The sequence below is a fragment of the Tenrec ecaudatus genome, chromosome 6 (assembly GCF_050624435.1).
Source record: "Tenrec ecaudatus isolate mTenEca1 chromosome 6, mTenEca1.hap1, whole genome shotgun sequence".
NCBI lineage: Eukaryota > Metazoa > Chordata > Mammalia > Afrosoricida > Tenrecidae > Tenrec > Tenrec ecaudatus.
Genome location: NC_134535.1, coordinates 133,501,348 through 133,528,344, shown reverse-complemented (window position 1 = coordinate 133,528,344; position 26,997 = coordinate 133,501,348). Strand labels below are relative to the sequence as shown.

The window sequence follows — 26,997 nt, the reverse complement described above, 5'->3', positions numbered from 1 at the left end:
TCTATTCTACGCTCCTGGTGTGGGGGAAGAACGGTACTCACCCTCACTTACTGGCATATAAGATCCTGAGGCCGTAACCGCCATGCCAGCATTACTTCTGCCTTGCATGTGAGCACTCATTACTGACAGATGTGTGGTTCATGCACACAGACAAAAGGCTGACTGCTTGTGGTTGTAAATGCAGGCGGTCAATGGCGGGCATGAACCGTGAGTAAGGCGTGCGTGCACATGGAATCACACTTTTGTACCTTTCCCTAAGATCTCTCCTCCCCCTTCTACTGTTTCCACACGGCACATGCAATCACGCAGAAAAGAACACCACACAGAAACCAACCACACTGACACCGGTTGAGGACAACTCAGTGACCCTAAAGGACTAGGACAGAGTAGAACTACACTGAGGGATTCTGAGGCTTTACCTCTTGAGGAGTTGAGAGAGTTGAATGTTTATTGAGCCAACCTGGGCGATAAGCACATGTAGGGATAATTGAAGGGCGGAGAGATACATGGCTCGGTGAGCCTCCCCTTTCGAGTTCTCAGGTCTCTTGCTCTCTGATGGTTGGACCAGGGTGCAACTGTCTTAGCCAGTTCCCTGCTTCAACTGACAAGGCTCACTTCCTGCAAGACATCCCCGAGGAGAAGCCGCATGGACCTACCTCGATGCAGCCCTGGGTGCTGGAGCAGCTGTGTGGAGACCCCTGCCAGCGCTGAGATGCTTATACATTCACTGATTTGGCTTTCTCCCTGCAGTTGGTGTCATTGTGTGTGTTTTGTGAGATGGACGAGGACGTTGTGGATTGGTGTTGGACATTCGGGTAAAGGTTGGACTGTGGGCTTGGGCAGCACTGGGTTGGGATGTTTTCTTGATGTGCACTTAACCTTTATATAAAACTCTCTTCTACATGAGTTTCTGTGGATGTGTTTCTCTAAAGTACACAGACTAGCATAGGAGTAGAAAGCCCATCATTTTTTTGCAAAGCAGGGACTGGTGACTTGAACTGCTAACCTTACAGTTAGCAGCCCAACATACAAAGGAGCAGAGGAGCCAGAAAATCTTGGGTCTCTGCCATCAACTTGCATAAACTTTGACTAATCTCAACATCTCTGGATTTCAATTTCCTCACTTAGAAAATGAGGGTAATAGTACTTCAATTCCTTCATAAGAAAGGGTCAGGTGAGATAACACAAAGCACTTCATAAATCTCTAGCATCCACCCCCTCCCCCCAAAACCCAAATCCACTGCCATCAAGTAGAGTCCAACTCATAGGGACACGGCAAGGCAGAGTAGAACCGCACCTTTGGGTTTATAAGACTTTAAGTTTTTACTAGAACAAAGAGCCTTGCTTCATCTTTTACCCTTGGAGTCGCTGGTGAGTTCCACCTATTGATTGTCAGTTACCGAGCGGCTCACTGCAAGCTGCGGGAGCCAGTACGCCACCAGGGCTCATCCACTCCAAAGCGGGCACGCACATCTGGCCAGAGGCCATCATCTGCCTGAGACTGAGTGAGTAATCTTTTCAGTGATGGAGAAATGGCAAAGAGCTATTTGTCCTTCAAGCCCCTCAGCCACCATGTGTTCCTGGAGGTCAGTTGCTGGCCTGCAAACCAGAAGGTCAGTGATTCAAAAGAATCAGAACATCCTCCTCCAGACATTATCAACCCTCATGGTCTGCTTTGTAACTATCACTCACCTCAGAGTTTACCTGGCAAGGGCCACTTAATCCTGAACTAATTTGCTTTGGCTCACCAAAGACAGATCAGGGAAAGTTTTAGGTCTGCCTTCCAGCTAGCAGTGCGGTCTCGGCAGTCCTTTAGCCTCATACCCTACAGAACACGGATCCAGGCTACAAATCAAGAGATTTCCGCTTCACACAGTGAGACCCAGACCCCCAGGAATCTTGAGACAAACATCAGCAAGCCCTAGAAACTTGATTCTTTCTCTACTAGACAAGGGGCCTGCCACTACTCACTAGCTACTACTGTACCTATTCTGTTCCTTCCAGCTCTCTGCTCTCTTAAGCCTTCCTTATTGACATTTGTCAAAAAACCAAATCCGTACAATACTTCTTCCAGCTCCAAAGAAAGCAGGAGCACTGACTTTAAAGTAGGTGTGACTTGCCAAACGCTCTATCATATCAAGAACACACTCCGTATCGTTTTATCGCCATTCTGCCCTTGCCCTCAGGACGTGAGGCCTGCCTTGCTGGGGCTAATCTGCCACTTCATCCCTGCTCCTAGCGCACAAGGAGTAACTCCGGAGACTAATTCGGATATGCCGACTGCTAACGGCACTGTTCCTTTAAAGTGCCTGTAGCTTTAAGATCTCCCTAGAGCTTGTGGGGCAGGAAAGGAGAGCACCAGAATAGTTAACTCCTGCTCAGTCTGAACGTGGCAAACGCACTCACTGGTGAGACTGCGCTTCAAAACGCTGCTCCTGTTTCACTGGGGAGAACGTTCTTTCCTAAGAGGTAGAAGACGACGCCCAAACAGCGGGTGTACAAGCCTACGAAAAGTGCTCTTATGCTACCCCACGCCCCCAAACTAGTCAAATGTGCTCCTCTGAGAGTCAAAGAATCCTGCTGAGTTTCCACTAGTTCTATCAACAATGTATCTATTAACATCAAGAGTGATTTCCCCCCATTGCTTCTCAATAACAGTCTCTTCTACAGAGTTAGCTAAGGAGTTGCACTTCCGTGATTGCACTGGGACTAGGGGTCCCTATGAGTCAACTGCAGGGAGGGTTTGTTCTAAGAATACTCCTGAGGCCGTAATTATGAGAGTGAAGGGTCCTCTATGCAACAAGCCAGTGGCACAGTGGCTTCAACATGTCGCACTGCTCATCGCAAGGTCGGGAGTTACGAGAAAACCCAGAAATAGTTAGCGTCTCTGAAGACTAAAGGTGCGTGCACAGTCTACTCTATCCTACAGGGCTGCTATGAGTCAGAATCAAGTCAACAGCAGTGGGCTTGTTTACTTGAGCTCTATGTGCCCAGACTTTTACAAACACCACCACCACCACCACCGCTCTTTATCTTGAAAAGATAATGCCTATGGACAGACCATGTTTTGTTCTCTCCTGGTCCAAAGGGTAGCATTTTAAACCAAAATGACTCCCATTATTTCCAACGTCATGTTGATTGTAGGAAAATCTACATTTCATTTTCAGGCTGTATCAGCACATGCATTACCAAGTCTCAATTTCATAAAACCCATGAAAAAGTTGGTATCATCACAAAAATGTCTCTAAATGATTAAGAATTCACCAGTAATGTTTCATAACAGAATTTACATGTGCATTCACACATAGATAAACTGACTTCAGCTCATACCTGCAAGCTGCTCTTTGAATAATTTAGCAAAGTGCCTATAAACTTACTAGTGTCTTACTATTTCCCCGAAATAAACCACCTCAATTCTAGTCATCATTTTAAGGGGAAGTGGAGAAAATACAAAACCACAATAGGTCTTGATGAATCAGACATTGAGTTGGAAGAAAAATGTTAGAGGCTGAAAATACACCAGCTGAAATGAAAACACTGTGCTAAAAAATGGAAGATTTCTATAAAGAGTGGTATAATTACCAACAGCATCCAGGCCAGTGGGGGCGGGGGGATGTGTGTGTGTGCAGGCAGAGCACAGTACATCTGCCATCTTAGTCAAACAAAGACTAGATTCAAAGGTCTTTAAAATAGCATTTTAATATCCCCTCTTTTTTTTCAACTCATTTTATTGGGGGCTCATACAACTCTGATCACACTCCATACATACATCAATTGTGTAAGGGACATTTGTACATTCATTGCCCTCATCATTCTCACACCCGCTCTCCACCTAAGCCCCTGACATCAGCTCCTCATTTATCTCCCTTTAAGTCTCGACATCAACTACCCTCAATTGTTTCGCCCTGCCTTACATGACTATCAATCAACAAGCCATGACAATGATCAACCTGCATCAGGAAAACGTGTTTATTAGATATGCTAGTTTCATCAAAACTTTGTCAAGTATGCTCCAGGCACATACATGTACTGGGCTTTGCAGGGTTAAAATCATAAAAATGCTCTCATTTTGTCCCAAAGCCTAAGGAACTACTGTTCTTCTTAGAGGCTTCTGTAGAGGGATAAATAGCATGAAAACAACAAGAAATTGCCGTCTTACCTTACAAACAAACTCTTCCATTCTCTCCATGGCATGATGGGCTTGTAAGAGAGGGGACATGCCCATAAACCTCTCATCTTCCTGAGAGGCTTCATCTCTGCACTCGGGTGCCTCCGAACTCTGCAAGGTGATCAGAGACAAGCATGGTCAGACACTGGAGTCACGTGAAACAATCAACACACTCAGAAGGAACTCTCTCATAAGGTCAAAACAAAGCCCCGGAGAAGTATCAATTTATTGTAGAATTATGAATATTAAAAGATGATTGTTTCCCAAGCTTCCCGGCAATCAAATAACCCATCTACTACAACAGCATCAAGAGTTATTTTCAAAGACCACGTAGTATTATAAAAATTCAAGAAATCAGTGAAGGGGAAAATTCTAAGTATCTTACCACAAGGCACATACAAATAACTGAAATATAGTGTTATAAGTCCTTGGGGAGATGTGTGTGAGTTTGGGGTGGGGGTGTTAAGGAAAAGAGAGAAGTAATACTTGCTAAATTCTCAACATATGCCAAGCACTAAAAGGTTATCAACTTATAATCAGCTTATAAGTCTTCTAATACCGTATTAGATACATAGTCTTATCACTATGTTTCAAGCATCAAGGAGTTGCTAATTAGGGATCAGAAGATTATAAATTAGGGAGAAGGTGCTCGCTTTGGCAGCACATATACTAAAATTAGGGGAAAGGTAGCAGGATTAAACAATGGCTAGAAAAGAGGATAAGAAATGCTTTTCCGAGAGTTACAGAATCTTTTAACATCAGAGTTTTTCATTATGCTCCCGACTCAGAGCTAAGAGTAGATCTGACTCCCAAGGGTGGTCAGTGGGACTATTTTTCCACATGACCAGCCCTTACTCCATCTTTTCAGTCAGTCTGATGGTGTGCTGCTGCCCCACTTTTCTGGGGACATCTATCCAGGCTGGAAAGGGACCAGAATGTTTGGGGAAGGGACAAGTTGTCCACTAGTCCGAAGGGCTAAGTAACAGTGTGTTGGTCCTGGTACCACGGAGCTTGCTCTAGTTAGGTCCTAGGGTCAACAGAAGCAATCTAGAATAAACAGTATGACCCACCAAGAGAGTTAAGAGATTTCCGTAATCATCTGCTTTTGGCCTTTCACACCTGTCCTCCCCTGGACTGCCTGCCTAAGGTTGGCCTGACCTTGTGAGTAGATGTTGCCGTCTTAAAAAAAAAAGAAATGCTTTTCCAAATGCTAAAAATTTGATGGGGTGATGATTGTACAATTCTCCTTGATATGACTGCGCCATCGAACTACTGAAATGTGTGATATGTAAATTATGTCCCAGTAAAACTGTTGGGGAAAAATTTTTTAAAAGAATAACCAGTCTTTAAAAATGAAAAGGAAGACAAGGAGTGCGTCCCTGGTGTATGCCACGCACTTACTGATAATTCTAGAAAGCTGGCACAGAGTCCTGACTTCCATGATAGCCCTTTTCATCAGTGGAAATTGTTATTTCCAACTTCCCATCTAGCAACCAGTAGCCACTACACTTTATGATCTCACACAACACTAATTTGCATCTACATTTAAAGAACCACATACAAGTACTAAATACATGCTATACTCGGCTTGCACTATCATACCATTAACCCTTACCAAGACAATACTCAGGAGAAACCTAAGGTGGGAAAGGGTTATGAAATTGAAACTGAAGTTGTCCAACTAAAAGCATATGAATAAACCACACTACATTTAAACTTGAAGGGAGGTCGGTGCTCAACTGAGTACAAAGACACTCAGTTCCCTCTCCTACATTCAGGAAGTCGACCTGCAAGAAGACAGCGTTAGAGATGAAGCCACTTCTTTTCAAAACACAGTAACTGCTGACTCTGATTATCTGTCCAAAACGACAATCTAGAGTATATTTTGCCTTTGGGAAGGCAGAAAACCACACAGATAAAAGATAAGTCCAATATGAAAAGAATTCATAAACCTATGAGATGCTTCATCTGATTTAACCCATCACTGACCAACAGAACTAACTAAAATAGATATTTGAGAGGATTTTAATAAAATGAATAATGCATAATCAGTCTTTAAAGAACTGAGTAGTCACATGAATAACTGTAATAAAAAAAGGAATGCATAGTTCAAAGATAGAGACTGTGTAGCTCAAATTGACTCCAAACTACATTCTGGGATAAAGGAATGGCAAAGAGAGAAAGAAGAAAAATCACACTGGGGAAAAGTTCAGCTGAAGCATAGGATACATGCAAGAGAGTAGCAAGACATAAATAGCATTTTCAATATTGGTTGATGTCAGTAGATAAACTGCCAAAGAAAGGTGCCATCATACCGCCATCCCCGGATATGAGAAAACTATCCAGGACATGGTCAACATCTCGAGGTGAGCCCTGCGTATCCTTGATGGACATCAGTCTGCCTTTACAGACACGGTTTAGAGCAGAGCCCTTCTGAATCCATACAGCTTCATTATGAGGACTAAGATCTATGGACCCTCCATCGACATGGCTTTAATATTACTAGAGCCATGGAAATTCCACCCAGGAGAAAATAACACAAACCAGCAAATGACTTCATGATTAGCTTCCAGAACTTTTCAAACATTCCCTTAATCTAACAAAAAAAAACCCAACTGTTCAACTAAGTCCTTTCTAGAATAAATGGTTCAGCTGGGTAAATCTGTTCCCTTATCAAACAAACACTGACTCAAGAAGACCTGCTGTAGCACATCATGACACTCTGCTCATCTCAACAAGACCCTTATATTGATAGACCGGCCTACACTTAGCTCTTGTACTGAGACTATCCACCCATTGTCTCGTTACTGAGACACTGCTCAAACTCCTGAGGGGTGTGCTCGTGTTTACTGCAGGACGCAGTACATTGAGCTTGTTTGATCAACAGGTAACTCTGATGATCTTTTTTGTAAAGAAGCCAGTCGACAAGCTGAATCTAACCTTAAATTCCGAAATCTGAGGCTTATAGCAAGAGTAGTAGTAAACTTACAAAGCTAACAAACATAAATGCAGTTATTAGTAGAAATCCGCTATCTACCCAAAAACGACAGCTCAAGAGAGTACTGCGTGAAAGAAATCTGTCTCTGCTGCTGTGCAGCGAGGTAAATGCAGCCGCTGACCTACAGGAACATCCAGTCCTGCTCTGCCTAGAAAGAGGTAAAGGGGCTTCCTAGAGTGTGTGTAAAAATGGGATCAAAGACAGTAATAACATAATCTTCCTACAAACATTTTAAAGCCTACTTTTAAAAAAAGCATTTTATTTGGGGCTCATAGATATATCACAATCCACATATCCATCCATTGTGTCAACCACAATTGTACATTTGTTGCCCTCATCATTCTCAAAACATTTGCTTTCTACTTTAGCCCTTGGTATCAGATCCTCATTTTCCCCCTTCCCTCCTCATATACTCTTAACCTGTATTCACCATTTACCTCTATTAAAGTGGCATAGAAAAGAATTTTAAAATCACCTCATTCATTTTATTCCTACTAGCAATTCTCTACTCTTAAATTTGTTAGGTAGACTTTCCCAGAAAAATAAAATAAAATGACTGACAGACAAGAATCTCTTTATAAGTTAGCTTTCATTCAATAAACACAGTGGAATTCTTACCGAGTTGGTTTCAGTAAACTAATTAAACAAAATAATTCCTAGGCTGAGTGAGTAAAAGCTGGTTCTGACTCCCCCATGACAAAGAATGTGGAGCACAGGAAAAGTAGGACACCTCACAGGCTGCTCTCTTTAGTCCACGCAAAACCTTGGAAACTCAGATGCGAAATAAACTCAGAGAACTCAAGAGCAGGGCAGCTTGTTATGAAATGCTTCTTTTATATTTTTGTCTGAAAGTTCACGAAATGTTTCTTAATTATAAACTATCTAAGCAAATATAATTTGCCTAGAGGCAGGCTATTCATTTCAACCGATACAACACTAGACATTTCAAAAAGAATTTAAATTTAGGATTAAGGAAGAATAGTTTTTTTAAATGATTGGAAACAATCAATACCAAATGACAGGCCTCTGTGATGAATGTTACTACCCTATCTTAATGCTGCAAACCCATAATTTCAGTTAAGTTTAATTAAAACTTTAAAAGGCATCTTTAAAAAAAAAACAGTACAACTCTCTGAAAAGGTCTTCTCTATCACCCAATGCACAACTGGCATTTAGGGCGCATAAGGGAGCAGATTTTAAATGAACCCCATACTCTAGTTAAGTTCTATAACTCAAAATAGAAAAATTTCAAGAGATTTGGGATCATGATAGTGGGGGAGGGGGGGGAGAGGAAGCCTTTAGGAACTAGAGGAAAGTTGTATTTTTCATCGTTGCTACATCGCACCCTGACTGGCTCGTCTCCTCCCCGAGACCCCTCTGGCGAGTGTCCAGTGGCCTACAAATGGGCTTTGGGTCTCCACTCTGCACTCTCCCCACCCCCCCCCATTCACAATATGATTTTTTTGTTCTGATGATGCCTGATACCTAATCCCTTCGACACCTCATGATCACACAAGTTGGTGTGCCTCTTCCATGGGGGTATTGTTGCTTCTGAGCTAGATGGCTGCTTGTTTACCTTCAAGCCTTTAAGACCCCAGACGCTATATCTTTTGATAGACGGGCACCATCAGCTTTCTTCACCACATTTGCTTATTCATCCACTTTGTCTTCAGCACTTGTGTCAGGAAGGTGAGCGTCATAGAATGCCAGTTTAATAGGACAAAGTATTCTTGCAGTGAGGGAGTTGTGTTTTTGTTTTAAAATTGTGGGGAAGAGGGAAGAGCTAAAGTTTTTGTTTTGTTTTTCTGAAAAGGGGAAACCTATACTCTGCAGTTAACCCTAAAATTAGCAGCAAGGGGCAGTACTGTAGCAAAAGTAGAGGTTGCAATAATTTTGATGGGCTAGAGCAGAAGAAAAGTTTTGTTACTAACTAATCCAACAATGAATGTTCTATTGAAACAGCTCCTACAATAGGTAAACAGTGTGTACAAAGATGCCAATCTAGTCTGACACCACCTTTGCTTTTTTAAAAAAAAGAACTTGCACTCCAAAGAAAAACAAAGGACGAATTTCTATTAGGAACAAAAATATACAATTTCCTTCTCAGTAAACTGAGAAAGGTAAACAAGATGATTTCAGAGGGCCTTTTCAGCTCTAGCATTTCACATGATCTATGGATCAGTTCCCTCTCGCTCTTCGACTCCGTTCACAGAAGATCTGTTACAATAGCTGACTGGAAGGCTCTTCAAACCCACCAGTTGCTGCAAAGGTAAAAAAATGGGCTCTCTGCCGTGCAAGATATTTTCAGTCGTAGAAACCCTACATAAGGCTGCTGTGTGCTAGTTTGCTTCCCCTCGCCCACCTTGGGGGAGGAAGGATTTGCCTTTTTGGTATCATCAATTCATAAGAATTTTTAAAATCACATCTATTTGGTTGTTTAGTGAAACAAAAACTGTAAATATTCTTTAGTATCTTCATCAAGTGAAGATGATAAACAAATGTGCAGAGGAACAAAATCAACTCATGTGAGCCTCATTGAAAAGGACTGGGTGGGCAAACTCTGAACTCGGGATGATGCTTCATTGTCATTCTCGTAGCTAACATGAGACACCCGAGATCATAAAGAGAACACTGTTGTCATTTCTAACCTCAATCAAATGTCAGTATCCAATTTCTTCAAGCTTTAAAATCCTTTAGATTCCACAGGCACAAGCATCGATTGTAAATGGTTAAATATAACCTTCACTAAGCATGCAGGTAACACACTCCATGCCACACACTGTCAGACAAATTATTTAATCTACACTGGCTCTTTAAATTATGTATGGGCAGATTTCAGAATAAGTTAATGTGTTTATTCTAGAAATCTTAAAGAAAATGTCTTGATATCAAAAATTGATAAGAAGTCCTTTCATAACTGGAAAGAAAATGAGAGTCTCTATTAACCTTATATCACACGTAACAAAAACAAATCCAATGGAAATAAATAACCTGTATCTTTTACAAGCCTAAAACGTGCATCTCTACCCTTGCTTTCACTATCTTGGTCCATCTTCTTCCTATTACTAATGGTGACATTTCTGCCCCCCTCCCCAGGAAACCTGGGGAGCAAGAGCGCGCTTCCCACCCCCTGAAGAGTTAGTCTGGCAACCCTCGGGGGAGGTTCTAGCCTGTCCTAGAGCGTTGTTGAGTCGGCATGGATTTGAGGGCAGTGAGTCTGTTTGTTTGGATGGTTGGTTGGTTGGCTAGGGAACTCATGTCACTCATTTTCCATACTCAGACTGGTTGTCCTGCATAGAAGGGGAGAATCCTACTCACAAAAGGCAAAATTACACTATACTTACCGGTATTATAGGCAGAAAGTTTTTAAAAATCCTATAACCTACCAATCTGTCCTGTGGTTGTAGGTATAAGCATGTGTGTGCGTGCGCGTGTGTGCACACAAACACCTTGAACTTCTGTAACACAATCTAGTTAAGACTATAACTATTACCAAGAATAAAAGACAGAACCTTCAGCTTCTCTCATGAAATCTTCATACAGCACCTGAAAGGACAAGATGCCTCGGGGTTTCAGGCAGTAATCCTTTACCTGTACAGCAAGCACAACCCTTAGGGGCTGTGAAGCTGGTAAGCCAAGTAAAGGGTCCAAGTCATAACACTGAACATATGCTATACAAGAATGCTAAGGTTATAAAGCATATAACAAAACGTCTGAAACAGGTTTTGATGCGATTCATAGAGATCTCTATTTTTGTTCTCTGGGTATTATTGCTTAGATCATTTATTTATGTAAAATCATTTTACTGGGAGCTCTTACAGATATCATCACACTTCACAGTTCAATCACATCACGTAGTTCTTTCTTCTTGCACTCTCTGATAGCTGCTCCCCTCGATCCTCTCCCTTCCCCTCCCTACCAACCCCCCTTCCTTTTTCCTTTCCCCTAGCTTACATCATTTAAAGGTTGGCATTTCCTCTGGAGGATGAAAGGAAATGTTAAACCCCTACCACCTCCACCACTGCACACACTCACACACACACACACTCACACACACACACTCACACTCACTCACACACTCACACACACACAAACTCTCACACTCACTCACACTCACACAAACTCTCTCACACACACACTCACTCACTCACACACACACACACACTCACACTCACTCACACACACACAAACTCTCACACACACACTCACACACTCTCACACACACACACAAACTCTCACTCACACACACACTCACACTCACTCACACACACTCACACTCACACACACACTCACTCACTCACACACACACTCACACACACACTCACACACACACTCACACACACACACACACTCACACACACACACTAACTGATAAATCATTACTGAAGCTGGGTCAGATTAGAGAGGCTCTATGCTAGCTAAAAATCTCCCATTTATGATTGCAAGTGTTAGCAAAAGACATAACTATGAAATTAAATAATGCCTTACCTAATTTAAGAATGAAATGTAAGATTATCCTGAACAATAAAAATTGGAAGTGTAAAAGTTCTGACACCACTCTATCTATACAGTCCTCATACCATATATACTCAAGTAGAAGCGGAGTTTTTTTCAGCACATTTTTAAAGCTGAAAAAGCCCCCCCCCCCCGATTTTTTTAATTTTTTTGTGGTAAAAAAAACTGTAGGTGCCTCGACTTATACTCGCATACATACAGTTGTTTTTGTTGCATTTACCATCCTCTTCCACCTTGACTTACTTTGTTCTGATGGGAAGGAAGAACAGGCGCCTCTAGAAGGGGCTCCCCGGCTCCTGCTTGGTGGTCATCATTCGTACTTCTCCTTGAACCATCAAGCTGGTGCCCTTTTCTGAGCCTTATATCTGGCTCTGGAGTCCCGCTGCACCGCAACCGGTTTTCTTCTGTTTCGTTCATGGGATACCCAAGCCTTTCTTACACACAGGTCTTTCTTTCGGTCCCTTCTTGGGAGGATGTACTTTCAGAACAGTGAGCTGACCCTAAGAGAAGAAAGCTTTGAATAAATATATTTTAAATAAATGCACGAAATGCGTGCTGACAGAAAACATTGGTTATATTAACTATAGTATTCAAACACAATCCGATACTCAGCCATCAGTAAGAATGATAGAATAAGGTATTTAAAAAGAACAAATTATATTTTATAATAGAAAAGATCAACCAAATCTATTGAAATATACAAAAGGAGATGTGCACGTATGAGATGCTCCCATTACAGGCTGTAAAAACATAGTCATATATAAGTGTAAATGTTCACAGAATAGTTACTGAAAATTATTCAAAATCGTGTGAATGCTACAGAAGTAGAGAAGGGAGAGTCTGGAGTACGAATGATTTTCCACTTTGTTATTATTGTTTACTACATACCATATCACTTCTCCAATTAAAAAAATAACTTTAAAATGAATATAGGTAGACTATAGGCATTATAACTGGGCTGTATATGTCAAATCTCATTTAAATATCACAATGATGGGACAGACAGCAGAGAAGTGGATGAAGGGAGACGTCGGACAGTAAAAGATATGACAAAATAATAATTTACAAAATATCAGGGGTTCATGGGGGAGGGGGAGGGAGGGAGAAAATGAAGAGCTGATACCAAGGGATCAAATAGAAAGTGAATGTTTTGAAAATGAAGAGGGAAACAAATGTACAAAAGTGCTTGACACAGTGGATGTATGTGTGGATTGTGATGAGATGTACAAGCCCCCCAAAAAGTGATTTATTTTTAAGAATGGATCTAAATCCATGAAAGTATGTAAGTGAAGAAAGTGAGGAGAGAAGAGATCTCAGGACACATCATTGTGGAACACCACAGGAACCAAAAGGGTAAAGGAACCCTGTAGTAAAGACTGAGATAGGAAGAACAAGTTTCAGTAAGAAATAACTCTTGCAGAACTTGTAGAAACAACTCTTTACAAAGTGTACATGTGGCGGCGTGATCATTAAAATGAAATCTACTGTCCATGTCACTGGACATGTAGAAAATGTTATATTCATGTATGCTCTGCTCTCTGTATATTCTCAACAAATACAATAAATAATAAATATTTTAAAAAATAAAGCTTAAAGTATCATCCTCTAAAAAAAAGTGCTTGACACAATGGATGGATGCATGGATTGTTATAAGAGCTGTATACAACTTTTGAAGATAAGTAAGAGTTGTGATAAGAGCCCCCAATAAAATGATTTTTTAAGTCCTGTAATCAGTATACATACCTATCAACAAAGTTTTCTAATTAGTATGAAACAATTTAAGACACAAAATCATTTATAATTTCGCCAAAGAAATTATATGTCTGTGGGGAAATTCCATTAACACAACACAAGAAGTGGGATAAGTGATGGCCACTGAAGGGATTCCAACGGATGACTGAAACAAAATGTGTATGAGTCTCTGCTCTGTAATTCATAAAAAAAGTTTTAGGAAAATTTCCATTATCTTTTCATTTCATTTCCCATGAACGCTTTGAAGCTCCCTTATATTTATGCCTACACATAACATGTACAGGATCTGTATACCGAAAATTCCAAAAGATGAAGAGAAATATCAAAGATCTAAACAAATGACAATATATGTTCCTAGATTACACGACTCGGTGTAATAAAGATGCCAATCCTTCACAAATTGATGTACAAAATTTAATGATATTCCTATCATGGTTCCAGTAAGGATTTTTAGAAACATAAAATTATTGGGAAAGGCAAAGTCCAAGGTTACCTAAAATAATCTTGGAAAAATAAAGTGGGAGGAACCCCTCTCTTTGCTATGAAGGCCCACCATCCAATCAGCACAGTCAAGGCAGTGGCACACTGTCAGAAGACTGAAACAAGACAAACCCGCTGCCATTCAGTTCATCCTGCACACAGACGCCCTAAGCAAAGAGCGCCCCTTTGGGTTTCCACAGCTATGAATCTTTACAGGAGCGGAAAGCCTCGTCTTTCTCCCACAGTGTTCTTGTAATTGTCAGGGCGGTGAGGTAAAGTTCAAAATACATAAAAGCTATAACTGCAGTTACTTTAAAGCAACAAATTTCTGTACGGCATATGCAAATATAACCTGACAACAACTTATAATTCATATTGCACACTATGTAAGAAAAGCTAAAAATATTTCCAATGACATATACTTTGTTTTAATTATGTAGTGGTGGACTCGGTTCTCATGCTCGCAGAGGAGGAGGTCGGGGTTCAGAGCAAGCAGCCTTGGGGCCGGAGGAGGAAGACGGCGGTGGAGTCGCGTGTCACCAAGAGGAAATGAAGAAGGAACCGGAGAAGTTGGTCACCGGGCGAAGACCTGCGGAGTCTTCACCAGAAATGGCCGCCACCACCGAAAGGACAAGTGCTCCTGCGGAAACCTGCTGCCCAGCCAGCTGCACAGCGACACTGAAATTGGCAACACCATGTGGGGCAGGAAGGGACCCTTCAATCACATAAGCTCCAAACGGGATTATCTGGACATGGCAACCACCCCTCCCAATCGGGCACTCCTCCCTCCAGACACAGGAGGCACAGAATAAATTAAAGTTTATTTGCCGTGTTTTGAATGTATTTTCCAGTCAGTTATATAAAGTAAACCTAACTCTCTGCCTTCTTTGATTGCTGCCATCAAGCCTTTAAACTTTGAGCAAATTGTAATGTTTCTACTTAAGTTAGATTTGGATGTGGTCTGGGATGACCATTATTTCGAAGTTCATATTGTTTCAAGCTCTCCTGTAAAGTATAAATAAAAATGCTCTTAGTATTGTGCAAAACTGCATTGTGAAATAAGTGTGTGCAATTGAAGTGCTAAAAAGTCAAGGTGTTTATTTAACACATCTCAGGAAGTTGAGGAAGAAACTGGGTACATAAGAACAAGTGCAGGATATTGTACATCCTTTAGTGACTTTTGAATTTTGAACCACACATTTAGTCCAGTGATTTTAATTTTAAATGCTTTAATAAAGAGATAGTCCCACGTGCTGAAAACTAAAATAAATAGGCCTTCACTAGCAGAAACATTGAGTATAGGCATTTTACCCCGTGAGGAGCCCAGGGGTTCTGGGTAAAACACTGGGCGCCAGTTACCTGAAAGGTCTGAGATTCAAGCCCACAAGCCCAGACGATTTACAGCTGTGGACACCCATGGGGCACTTCTCCTCCCTCCCACATGGGTCAGAATCGGCTACAGGCAATGAGCTTGACTTGGCGGTTTGGTTATCCCATATAAAGCACAACAGGAAAATGAACATTTCTTTTTTAACTTAGACATACACTACAACCTATGTCCCCATTTCTAACATTACTTGAGGAGCACTGGTGACATAATTGGTTGCACATTAGGCTGCTAACCACAAAGTCGGAGGTTTGAAACCATCAGCTGCTTTGCAGGAGGAAAGATGAGGCTTTCCATTCCCCTAACTACTTATAGCCTCAGAAACCGAGTGGGGTATTCCACTCTGCCCTACAGTCGCTGTGATTTCTAATCGACTCAATGGCAGTGGGTTTACATACATATTTATTTTTAAGAAACTTGAAAAAATTGAATCCCCCCCAAAAAAAACCTGCATTGAAATCCTACCTCCAACACCCATAAATGGATGACATAAAAAGTTAAGCAGACAGCTACTAATCAAAAGGTTGGCAGTTCTCAAGCACCCACAGGCACTTTGGAAAAAAGGTCTAGCAACTTACTTCTGAAAACTCACAGCTATGAAAACAGTTTTACTCTACAACACAAGGGTTGCCATGAGTCAGAAGTGACTTGACAGCAACTAGGTTTTATTGTTTTATACCTGTAAATATGATCCTGGGAACCCAGGAGAGATGACTCCTTCAGGACCAGTGGTGAGAGTGGCGATGCCTGGAGGGTGGAAGGAATGTGGGGTAGAAAAGGGGGAACTGATTACAGGAATCTACATATAGCCTCCTCCCTAGGGGAGGGACAGCAGAGAAGAGGGCGGGGGTGGGGGCAGATGACGGACAGTGTAACATATGACAAAATAATTTATGATTGATGAAGGGTTCATGAGGTAGGGGGGAGTGGGGAGGGAGGGGGAAAATGAACAACAGATATTAAGGGCTCAAGTAGAAGGCCAGTGTTTTGAGAATGATGATGGCAACAGATGTACATATGTTCTTGACATAATATATGGATGTATGGATTGTGATAAGTATTGTACGAGCCCCCAATAAAATGATTTTTTTTAAAATATAAGATCCTGGTTGGAAACAAGAGTTTTCTATGCTGCATTAATCTGGTCATACTTCAGTAGGTAGGGTGGGTTCTAAATCTCATCACTTCTGAGTGACAAAAAGAACAGGAAGGACACAGGGAAATATAAAGGGGAATATAGGCACCGTGTGAGGATCATCAATAAGCCAAGTAATACCAAGCATTGCCAAGAGATACCAGAAATGAACCATCTCACAAAAGGATCCACCCACCTGAGCCCCTGATTTGCACTTTCAGTCTCCGGTGCTAAGAAATTAGGCTGATGTTTCTTAGCGTCAACTACTGGTGGCATCTGCTTTAGCGCAGTACAAGGTAACCACAACACCTGCCACTGGACAAAACTGAGGGCCGTCGTCAACCTTCTAACACAACTAAATCTGTAAATGAAGTTCTCAAAAAACGGTAAATTTCAAATGCCTTTAGAATTACTATAATCTTTCTAAATAAGAAAGTAACATTACCAAATCAAATTTTCCATTCTTCACAAGACTTGATAATCAATCCTTAAAAGAGGCTGCTACCCTATCTTATTTCTCCTACTTTTATACATCCCTTTCAGAACCTAGACTTGCTGTCTCTGAATGCTTTCTCTTTCCTGAAATTAGCCATCTAAGAGGGTGACCTGAAGACTCTTGAGGTAGAAATTTAAAAACTAGCAAGAAGCAGAACCAGGATATCTCACAATACTTTGACTTTCCATTCTAAATTCAACAACCATTAATATTCTTACTAGTACAGAAAATTCACGTTTAAGAAGACATTAAACTGTTAACCTTTTTTCCCTTTTGTTTTATTAGCACTTAATGCACACGTCATACAATTCAACAATTCAGTCACATCAAGGAGAGTTACAGAGTTCTCACCACATTCGATTCTAAAACATTTTCTTCTTCCTTGTACTCGTTATTTCATGGTTTTCCCCAATTGTGGCATAAATGTACACAATAAAACATTCTCCAATTCCACAACTTCTACATGTATAAGTCAGTGCCCCTGATTATATTCTTCATGTTGTACAACCATCATTGATATCCTTTTCCAAAGCATCCCATCACCATTAAGATAAACTCCGTGCCCTAAGCCACCACTCTTTCTCCTTGACCCATGGTCAGGTTTGCTTTCTCTTCTTAGAAGTTCTCTTGGTATAGTATTCACATATCACACATTTCCATGGTGACATCACTTTGTAAAAGAGTTGTATTAAATCACCAATCAGTTCTAATGCTCCCTCTCCCTTCATGTTAATCTTTATGCTATTATTTTATATATTATATCCACTTTTACCAAGACTGGTCCATTTAAAAAAGATTTACCTGGGACTAAAGCTCTTAGCAGCACAGTCATTCCATCAAACCTGAGGCTTATTGTTTTATAATATTCTCCAGGGATTCCTAGTTTCAACAAGGTTATTTGTCCCAAAGGCATACTTTCTGGCAAAATGAATTCCCTACAGATCGTCTAGCAGTTTTAAACCTGTCACCGTTGGACAGTATTTACTTGCCTTATGTTTTCCTACTTAATGATGGAAGGGATGCCCTTTCAAATTACAGTCTACAATGTCAGCTACAGAGTAACTCTGGCTTTGCTGCCTGAATGGATGGGGCTACACGCCATTGTTGGCAGCCACCCAATTCCCACTTCTTCCCACATCTCTATAGCCAATCCTTTAGCAAACACTGCAGCATTCCTACAATTATTCCTATTTCTTTTCCTCATCTGTTATATTTTGATAATAGCTCCCCAAGTAGTCCATGTACTTCTAGACTTACAGCCACAGTCTCTTCTTCATACAACAGTCCAGGCATGACTTCATAGTAAAACACGCACAAACAATTAGCACCTAGAATGCTTATTAATACTCTTAAACAAGTATTTTGAATTCTTGCTTTCTAAGGGGAAGGGGCTTCAATTATGAGAGAGACACTGAAATATACCCAAGCTCTATGTCTTAGGAGCAAATATGCATATTCAGGCACATGGGAAATCTAGCACATCAAGGCCACAATGGCTAACAGAAATATGTGGAGGCTTCAAAAATTTGCATAAGATTGAAACTAAAAGATAACAGAAATTGTCCATAAACTTTTTGAAGCTTCCTTCATGTATCTAATTGTCTCTGTTTTCATTTATTCTTCCTCACTACCCTAGAGATCCAATACATCCCCCTCCTGCAGCTGAGGAACCTGAGGCTCAGACAGGCTTTTAAGGAGAAGAATGGAATTCAAGCTCAGGTCCTTCCATCTTTTTCCACTCTGCTCATGCTGCCTCCCTCCCACTCTGGAAATGAAACTAGGCCTTCTGCATACAGAGCTACTCTAAATTTCCCAAATCAAAATTAAGCACACATGGTTTAATTAGGTGAGTATGTTTGTAATTTATAAATTTCTGTATTTGAAGGGTACCTTTAAATATCAAACAAAATGACATAAAGCGGGGGGGTGGGTAATAAAGACCTGTTATTTCAGTAGCTTGCTGCCTCAGAGAAAGTCTTGTGCTCATCTATAAAAGGAAGCATCTGTTAAAGACAGAATCTTTTTTTTTGTAGTTTTGTATTTATTTATTGGGGGCTCGTACAGCTCTTATCACAATCCATACATACATCCACTGTGTTAATTAAGCACATTTGTAAATATGTTGCCATCATCATTTTCAAAAACATGCACAAAGCATGTTTTACCAACCAACATAGAAAATGAGTACCTTGTTTAGTAAACATCATCGGTATAATTATTCACTCGTTATTGAATCTGTACACTAGAGGTAGGAGAAAACAGTGGAATTGTAAGAGGAAGTTTAGGAACTGAAAAAACATGTGTACTATTTTCTTATTTTATTTTCTGTTGATAATCTCTGTCATGTAGTGCAGTATTCATAGAACGTAATCATTGAAATTGGGTGAGTACAGTAGAATACACCGACTCATAAGATTAGCAGATAAGGTACTCTCGAAATTCAGTAGTTCCCATTGGCTCTCTCATTATTCAGCATCTTAGAGAAAATTAAAAGCCTAACTTCAAATTCCTTTTCTATTTCTAACCCCGCAAGACAATTTGTTGTTAATACTTTTATTTTCTATGTTTTAAAGCTTTTTCCCTTCTTCTAATAATCAGTTTTAAAGCTGACACTGAATGTCCTAGAGGTAGATAGTCTTGCATTGTTAAAGAAAATAGTTTACAGATAATTTGCTATTAGGTATGTTTTTTTCACAGTAATTCTTTTCTTTTTTGTTTTAACTCTTTGCTTTTAAAAAGAATAACAGGCACAGTAATTTTTTCTTATTAAAATAATTACAGGCATGGGAAGGATAGACATTACTATCATATTTATTTACTTCAGCAGTTGTTGGCTCTTGATAGCTCCGAGTTATTGTTTTATTTGGGGGGGTGATTATAAAAATCAGTCTCTTTTGAAATACTCTGCAAGGGGGCGGCTCACGGGCTTCCCTGCAAGGGGGCAGTAAAAGAGGATGATATTCCTGCTCAAAACAGCTAATGCACAGAGAGGACCATATGCCTGGCCCCACCATGAGAAACGACATCCCTCAATGACCCATAGTGCTATGGAGGACAAAACTGGAGACACAGTACAGGAACTGTGCTCGATCTGAGCCCACCACACCAGGGTGAAACACTAAGGGCATGCAACAGAGCAGGAAGGGGAGCACAGCAATGAAGTCCCCAGAGGACACCAAAAATAGACTTTGGGGCCAAGGCGTGGCCCCCATCAGACTCAACAGGAAAATACTCCTGAAGATCAACAAACAAACCTGGTACAATTTATAGGCTTTTCTTTTTCTTTTGTTGCTTTGTTTTGTTCTGTCTTGTTTTTGTGCTTATTATTGTCTCTGCATGTCTATCTAAATAAGATAGGTAGGATAAACAATCCAGAGGAGAAAACAATGGGACCAATGGTTAGTGTGTGGGGGAGACACGGGAGCAGGGGAGCAGGGGAGGCAGTGAAGGGAAGGGAGCTGTCAACTAACCCTGGTACAAGGGAATAACAAGTGATCTAAAATTGATGGCAAGGAGAGTGTAGGAAGACTAATAGTCAGGCTTGATCAAAGGCAATGTAACAGAGGAATTACTGAAACCCAAATGAAGGCTGAACATGATGGTGGGTCAAGAGGAAAGTAAAAGGAAATAGAGGCAAGAACTAGGAGGCAAAGGGCATCTATAGAGGTCTAAATACAGGCATGTACATATGTAAATATATATATAATGATAGGAAAACAGATCTATGTACATACATTTACAGGTTTAGTATTAAGGTTGCAGACCAACATTGGCCTCTACTCAAGTACTCCCTCAATGCAAGAACACTTTGTTCTATTAACATGGCATCCTGTGATAAACAAATGTGGTGAAGAAAGCTGATAGGTGCCCGGCTATCAAAAGATCTGGAGTCTTAAAGGCTTTGAGATAAACAAGCAGTCATCTAGCTGAGAAGCAACAAAGTCCACAAAGAAGCAGCACACCAGCCTGTGTGATCACAACGTGTCGATAGGATCAGGTATCAGGCATCAAAGACCCAGAACAAAACATCGTGTCTGTGAATGAGAGGGAGTGCGGAGTGGAGACCCAAAACCCATCTGTAGACAATTGGACATCCCTTACAAAAGGGTCACAGGGAGGAGACGAGCCAGTCAAGGTGCAGTATAGCACCGATGAAACATACAATTTCCTCTAGTTCTTAATGCTTCCTACCCTGCACTATCATGACTAATTCTACCTTACAAATCTGGCTAGACCAGAGCATGTACACAGGTACAGATAAGAGCTGGAAACACTGGGAATCCAGGACAGATAAACCCCTCAGGACCAAGATTGAGAGAAGCCAAACAAGGAGGGTAAGGGGAAGGTAGGGAGAAAGGGGGAATCAATCACAATGACCTACATATAACCCCCCTCCCAGGGGGATGGACAACAGAAAAGTGGGTAGAGAAACATTGGTCCATGTAAGACATGAAAAATTAATAATTTATAAATTATCAAGGGTTCATGAGGGAGGGAGGAAGGGAGGGAGGGAGGGAGGGAGGGAGGGAGGAAAGGAGAAAAATGAGAAGCTGATACCAAGGGCTCAAGTAGAAAGAAAATGTTTTTGAAAATGATGATGGCAACAAATGTACAAATGTGTTTAACATGATGGATGGATGGATGGATTGTGATGAGTTGTGCAAGCCCCCAATAAAATGATTTTTTTAATTATATCTATTATATCTTGCATGTTTAAATTGGATTATAGTAATCCAATATAGCACTTCACTCCTTTGTGATTTTAATTTTGACATTGCCTCAATTATAACAAATACAATCACAGGTTCCACAGAATTTTCCAAATACCCCAACTCCATGAATGTGCACAAAGTCTCCCAAAAAATACTCACCAACGTTTTAACAAATGATAGGGATGATGCAGTAATAATAATGAAAGCAATAATAAGAGCAGCTATAACTTAAGGACTACTTACTACATGCTAGCCACTGTTCCTTACAAAAGCCAAACAAGAATCAACTCATCTATTTTTTTATCACCTATCTTAAACCCTATCACATAGGGATAAATCTCCATCTTACAGATGAGGAGATAAAGCAAGACAAAGTCTGAGTATCAGCAGACAGCTACTAACTAATGAACTAGAATTCACATCTAGTCAGTGCAGCTCTGAGAGCTCGCTCTTCTACCCATGCTACCCCTCTAACTTTATCAGATGCATAAAGAAAAGCTCAACTCATGACCCTTACTTTCTAAATAAATTAAGAGAATAGAGTTTTTTACTTAAAAAGGCAAATTACCATTGGATGGAAAGCTAGGCAGAAATTCTTATTTCTTAATTCATATTTCCAAAATCATGTTCCGTTAAGAGACTACAGAGTTAACAGCTTATAAGTAAAAGATACACACCAAATTAAAGTTTCATGAACTAGAAAATAAAACAGCATTTTAGCAAAACATACGCTAGTATTTAGTGCCTCTTTCTTCTTTTTTAATTGAAGTAGAAAGTACACAAAGTAAGCAATGTTCACATGATCTAAGTGCTGGCTGGTGGTTTCAAACTGCCAGCTTTGAGGTTAGCAGCCCAAGGTGTAACCACTGGGCCAACATGGCTCCTTTTCAGAGTCTCTGAGCAATGGTTCCTGACAGCATACCCAACATATTAAGATTCACAGTTAACAGTAGCTTGGCATAACAAAACACTTCTACGTGCGATTCCAAAACTTATTTACTCAGTACTTAACCTGAAAAAAATCAAAACCAAAACTAAACCCACTGCTACTGAGCCAATCCCAGCTCACTGTGACCTGATACTACAGAAAGAGAAGGACTGCTCCCTGTGATTTCCAAGACTAAAGCTTTACGGGAGCAGAAAATCTCACCTTGCTCCCAGAGTAGCTAGTGGGTTCAAAATGTTGACCTATGGCTCTGCCTCTGTGAATGACTGTGACTGAAACCTGACAGCCCAATGCATAACCAACTACACTAGCAGGTTTCCTCTATGGTGACCTGAGGAGCTTTAAAAAATGCCTACTTCCAGATCTCGCCCTCAGATACTCTGATCCCTTTAAGTTTCTGAGGGAATGAGAAAGCAAGAATGTTGTTTAAAACTGTCCAGGTTATTCTACTGATCATCAGGCTTAAAAATCACTGTACTTAAGCTTTATTCAAAATAAAAATCATCAAAGACATACTGTGTTAAAAAGTTTTTATATTGTACAACTATACTTGATCTAATGGAATTTATAAAATTGTAATTATATAAGAGCTCCCAATAAAATATTTTTAAGTTTTTCTAATTAGTTGAAAACCAGAAATTTCACACACAAAAAAATAAAACCAGAAATGTACTTGTGAAAATGAAGACATGCAAGACAATTTGTTGAACTGTTTAACAGTATAAAAATAACCATCTATTCATGTATCCTTATAAGGATTACGAAAGAACCTAAGTTCATAATTCATGTATTGAGCGTATTGATATTTATTTACATGTTTACGTAAAGTAAAATACGTAGTAAGCTGGTAAGCTTTTTAAAGCATAAAGACTACTAAGGAATACCTACCACTCTTCTGAAGAGCCCTGGTGCCCCTGTTGGATAGTGCCGAGCTACTGACCACACACAGTCAGTGGCTCAAAGCCACCAGCATTCCACGGGAGAAAGGTAAGGTTCTGTGCTCCCACAAAGACACACAAAGCCTCAGGAATCCGCTGTGTGCCACCATGAGGCAGAATCAATCTGATGGCGGTGGTTTGGGCTACCTCTACTATGCACACTCCACCAGAGGGTTTCAAAAAGTCTGTAGGAAAAATTGAGTGGAATTTTTCTACAAGCTTTTTTGAAGCCCCTTCATACCTACTTTTCCCCCTGAAAATCCTACTGAAGCTCTGGATAGCTAGAGACATGATTAATCTTTACTGGTTTACTAGGTCTTGATGTAGAAAAAGAACAAGCGAGTCCACTGCTCCACAGCAAGTGCAACTTAAATTTTTACTTTTATAAATTTTTTTGGCTGCATCCCACCCCACCCCCAACCTGAAAGATAATTCTTTAAAATCTGAAACCTTCTCTTCATTTGAGAGGATTTAACTACAAAAGATAGTCTTTTTCTTTTTAATCATTTTATTGGGGCTCTTACAGCTGTCATAATCCATCCATACCATACATCCAAGCACATCTGTCCAGCACATTTGCACATATGTTGCTACCATTTTCAAAACATTTTCTTTCTACTTGAGCCTTTGGTGTCAGCTCATATTTTTCCCCTCCCTCCCTCATGAACCCTGATTATTTATTAATATTTTTTCATGTCTTACACAGATTGCTGTCTCCCTTCACCCTCTTTTCTGTTGTTTGTCCCCCTGGGGGTGGGGGGTTAATAGGTCAATTGTTGTGATTGGTTCCCAAAAATTATTCCTAAGAGTTTGGGGAAAGGCGTACTTTGGAGCTCTATTTGGAAACTTCTTGTAGTAGGGAGAGCCCCAGTACCTGAAACTGCGATGCTTGTGCGCTGACCCAGGGGCTAGAGGGAATCCCAGAACAGTTGAACTACTTGATGCTGAGCGAAGGTGCAATGCTTGGCTTCGTCTGGGGACCTACAGACCAATGAGCAGGCAGCCAGCGCCTTCTGTGAGCTGGTCAGCACCACATATGGTTTCTGACTGTACCATGCCATGAACTTGTCCTTTGGAGAACACACTCTGCTGGTGACTCTGAAGGGGCAGATGTTTGTAAAGAGGCAGAACCAAGGTCGGGACCCACTGACATCTCAGCCTGCTGCAGAGGCTGGTGGGAGATGGTGGGCTGGGCCCATGAGCCACGTGTGAGGAGAAATGCTTAGCACCCTCTGCCTCCTCCTTGGCCTTGTGCTGCAGCTAAGGCTTCTGCTCACCTACCTCCTACTTACCTGGAAGGGCAAAGGCTTGGGAGCCTTGTGCAACGTTAACGAGAGAGATGGCCAAGGGTCTGCCCTCATGCTTCAGTCCTTCCTTTCCTCCCCACTAATAAACATAAACCTGATGTGCCCCCTTCCTCCCCCAAACAACTTTTATTAATAGCTAAAAAATTAAAAAACTTAAAAAGTAATGGCTAACTTTAATCTGTAGCTATACCTATCGGTACCTAAATATGCTCAAATGAGTTGCTTCTAGCTAAATATTGATATATTTCAGAGTTTATAGAAGATCTGTCAAAGTTACTAACCTCTAGTTAAATGCCTTTATTAAAGGTTATTTAGGAACATTCAACATTTCTGCTCTAAGAACAATAACTTGGCTTTTATTTCAACAATAACCTATAAAACAAAATGTCTCTTACTAGCTTCCTCTTGTGAAAACATGTCATGGTACCTGATCGATTAATGTTGAATGAATGAGTGAATGAATGAATTGTGGAAGGCAAGTGGAGAGGGAGTGTTTTGATAAAACTTTCATGTCTTTAGTAAAAAACTCTTCAGCTACTTTTTGGGGAATTATGAGATATTAAGGAGAATGCACTGAAAAAATGATAATCACACCAGAGGAAAGTAAATCAAACAGGGTCCAGGCCCAAAAAAAAAAAAAAAAAAGCAGCATTAAAACCATTTTTATAAGAACAGACTCACTCACCTGAGAGAGAACCTCCAACACTACAACCTCAAGCCACCCTTTAAGCCCGGAACTGAAACCCAACCCTGTGGCTCACCTTGCAGCCACCAACAGGAAGACCTATAAAATGTACAGTAGCTCTCATGAGGAATATTCCTCAAAATAAGCAACGCTAGGAGACAAAGGAAACGTCCTCAAAAATAGATTTCAGAAGGCATTCCCGCAGTAAACAAACAGGCACTAAAGAAATGGGAGCCTAGGGGAGAAGCAGAATTTTGTTTCACCATGAGGGAATTATAGCAAAGGTTACAAAACAAAATGTGCCTAACTTGTTGAATGGAAAACCAAATTGATCTGTAAACGTCCACCCAACAAAGTCCATAGCCCATGCTCTATTCATCTACCAAAGGCAGCTTTCACAGTACTTGTTTCTTTAATATCTTGCTGTAGTTCTCGGGCTCTACGGAGCTGGGTTATGATTCAAAATGAACTTCAAAGCATTACTGTTTTAAATGAACCTGCATAGAGGATGTAGTTAGGGCATTTTAAACTGAGAAATCTGTGTAAAATGTACATCTTATCTAGAAAGTTCATATCCTTCATCTTGGAATAGTTTCAAAAACAAGTAGACAGAACTTGAACTAACTAATGTCATGTTTCAGAATAAGGGGCATTTTATTATGATAAGTAACCTATACTTGGTACCAAAGTGGGTAAATTAAAAAACAGGTTCCAGTTTCAATAATTTCTAATGACCTGGAATGCCACTTTCCCTAGACTAAGGGTCTCTTAATGCACAAGAGGAAAAATATCCACCTGTAAAAACTGGATAAAATTTATAGTACCATAACTCAAATCGAGGCCATACTTATGGATATATCACTTGTCTCCTTTTTACAAGAAAAGTTCTCAAAGAGGAGCCTATGGTCACTATCTCCATCTCTCCACCTTGCATTCTTTCTTTTATCTCATGCACCTCAAACAATCTAGCTTCCAATCCCACTGCACAAAGGCTTCAAAGGTACCTGTGAAGTCCATATTGTCAACGTCATCTTATGAACTCTACATTAAGCAAATACATGTCAGTCAGTGACTCTCAAATGTGTATCCCTGGCCTCTCATAACTCCAGAGAACTACTATAACCTACTAACCAACGCAAATCTGTTGCCATCAAATGGATTTTGAGTCATAGTGACCTCCAGGAGAGAGTAGAACTGCCCTCTGTAGAAGCAGACTGCCAAATCCTTCTTGCATGGAGCAGTTGGTGAGTTCAAGCTACCAACCTTCAGCAGTTGAATACTTAACCACAGTGCACCAAGGCTGCTTCCTATAACCACTCAAAAATTAAAAAAAAAAAACATTCACTGCCATCAAGTCAATTCTGACTCAGTGACCCTACAAGACAGGGTAGAACTGACCCTGTGAGTTTTCGAGACTGTTCATCTTTACTGGAGTAGAAAACCTCATCTTTCTCGGAGTGGTTGGTGTTTCGAACTAC

The 26,997-nt window shown here is 40.6% G+C and overlaps 1 protein-coding gene and 1 pseudogene across 1 annotated transcript in view; one reads left to right on the top strand and one right to left on the bottom strand.

Annotated features, from left to right (window-relative positions):
* ADIPOR2 (adiponectin receptor 2) overlaps positions 1–26,997 on the bottom strand; it is a 61,791-nt gene that overhangs the window by 11,813 nt on the left and 22,981 nt on the right. The window contains exons 2-3 of the mRNA XM_075552253.1: positions 11,925–12,181; positions 4,160–4,279 (exon numbers count right to left, since the gene is read on the bottom strand). Coding sequence (XP_075408368.1) covers positions 4,160–4,279; positions 11,925–12,098 — 294 coding nt within the window. The 5' untranslated portion in view covers positions 12,099–12,181. The remainder of the gene's footprint in view (positions 1–4,159; positions 4,280–11,924; positions 12,182–26,997) is intronic.
* On the top strand, positions 24,418–24,739 carry LOC142451685 (ragulator complex protein LAMTOR4 pseudogene; annotated as a pseudogene).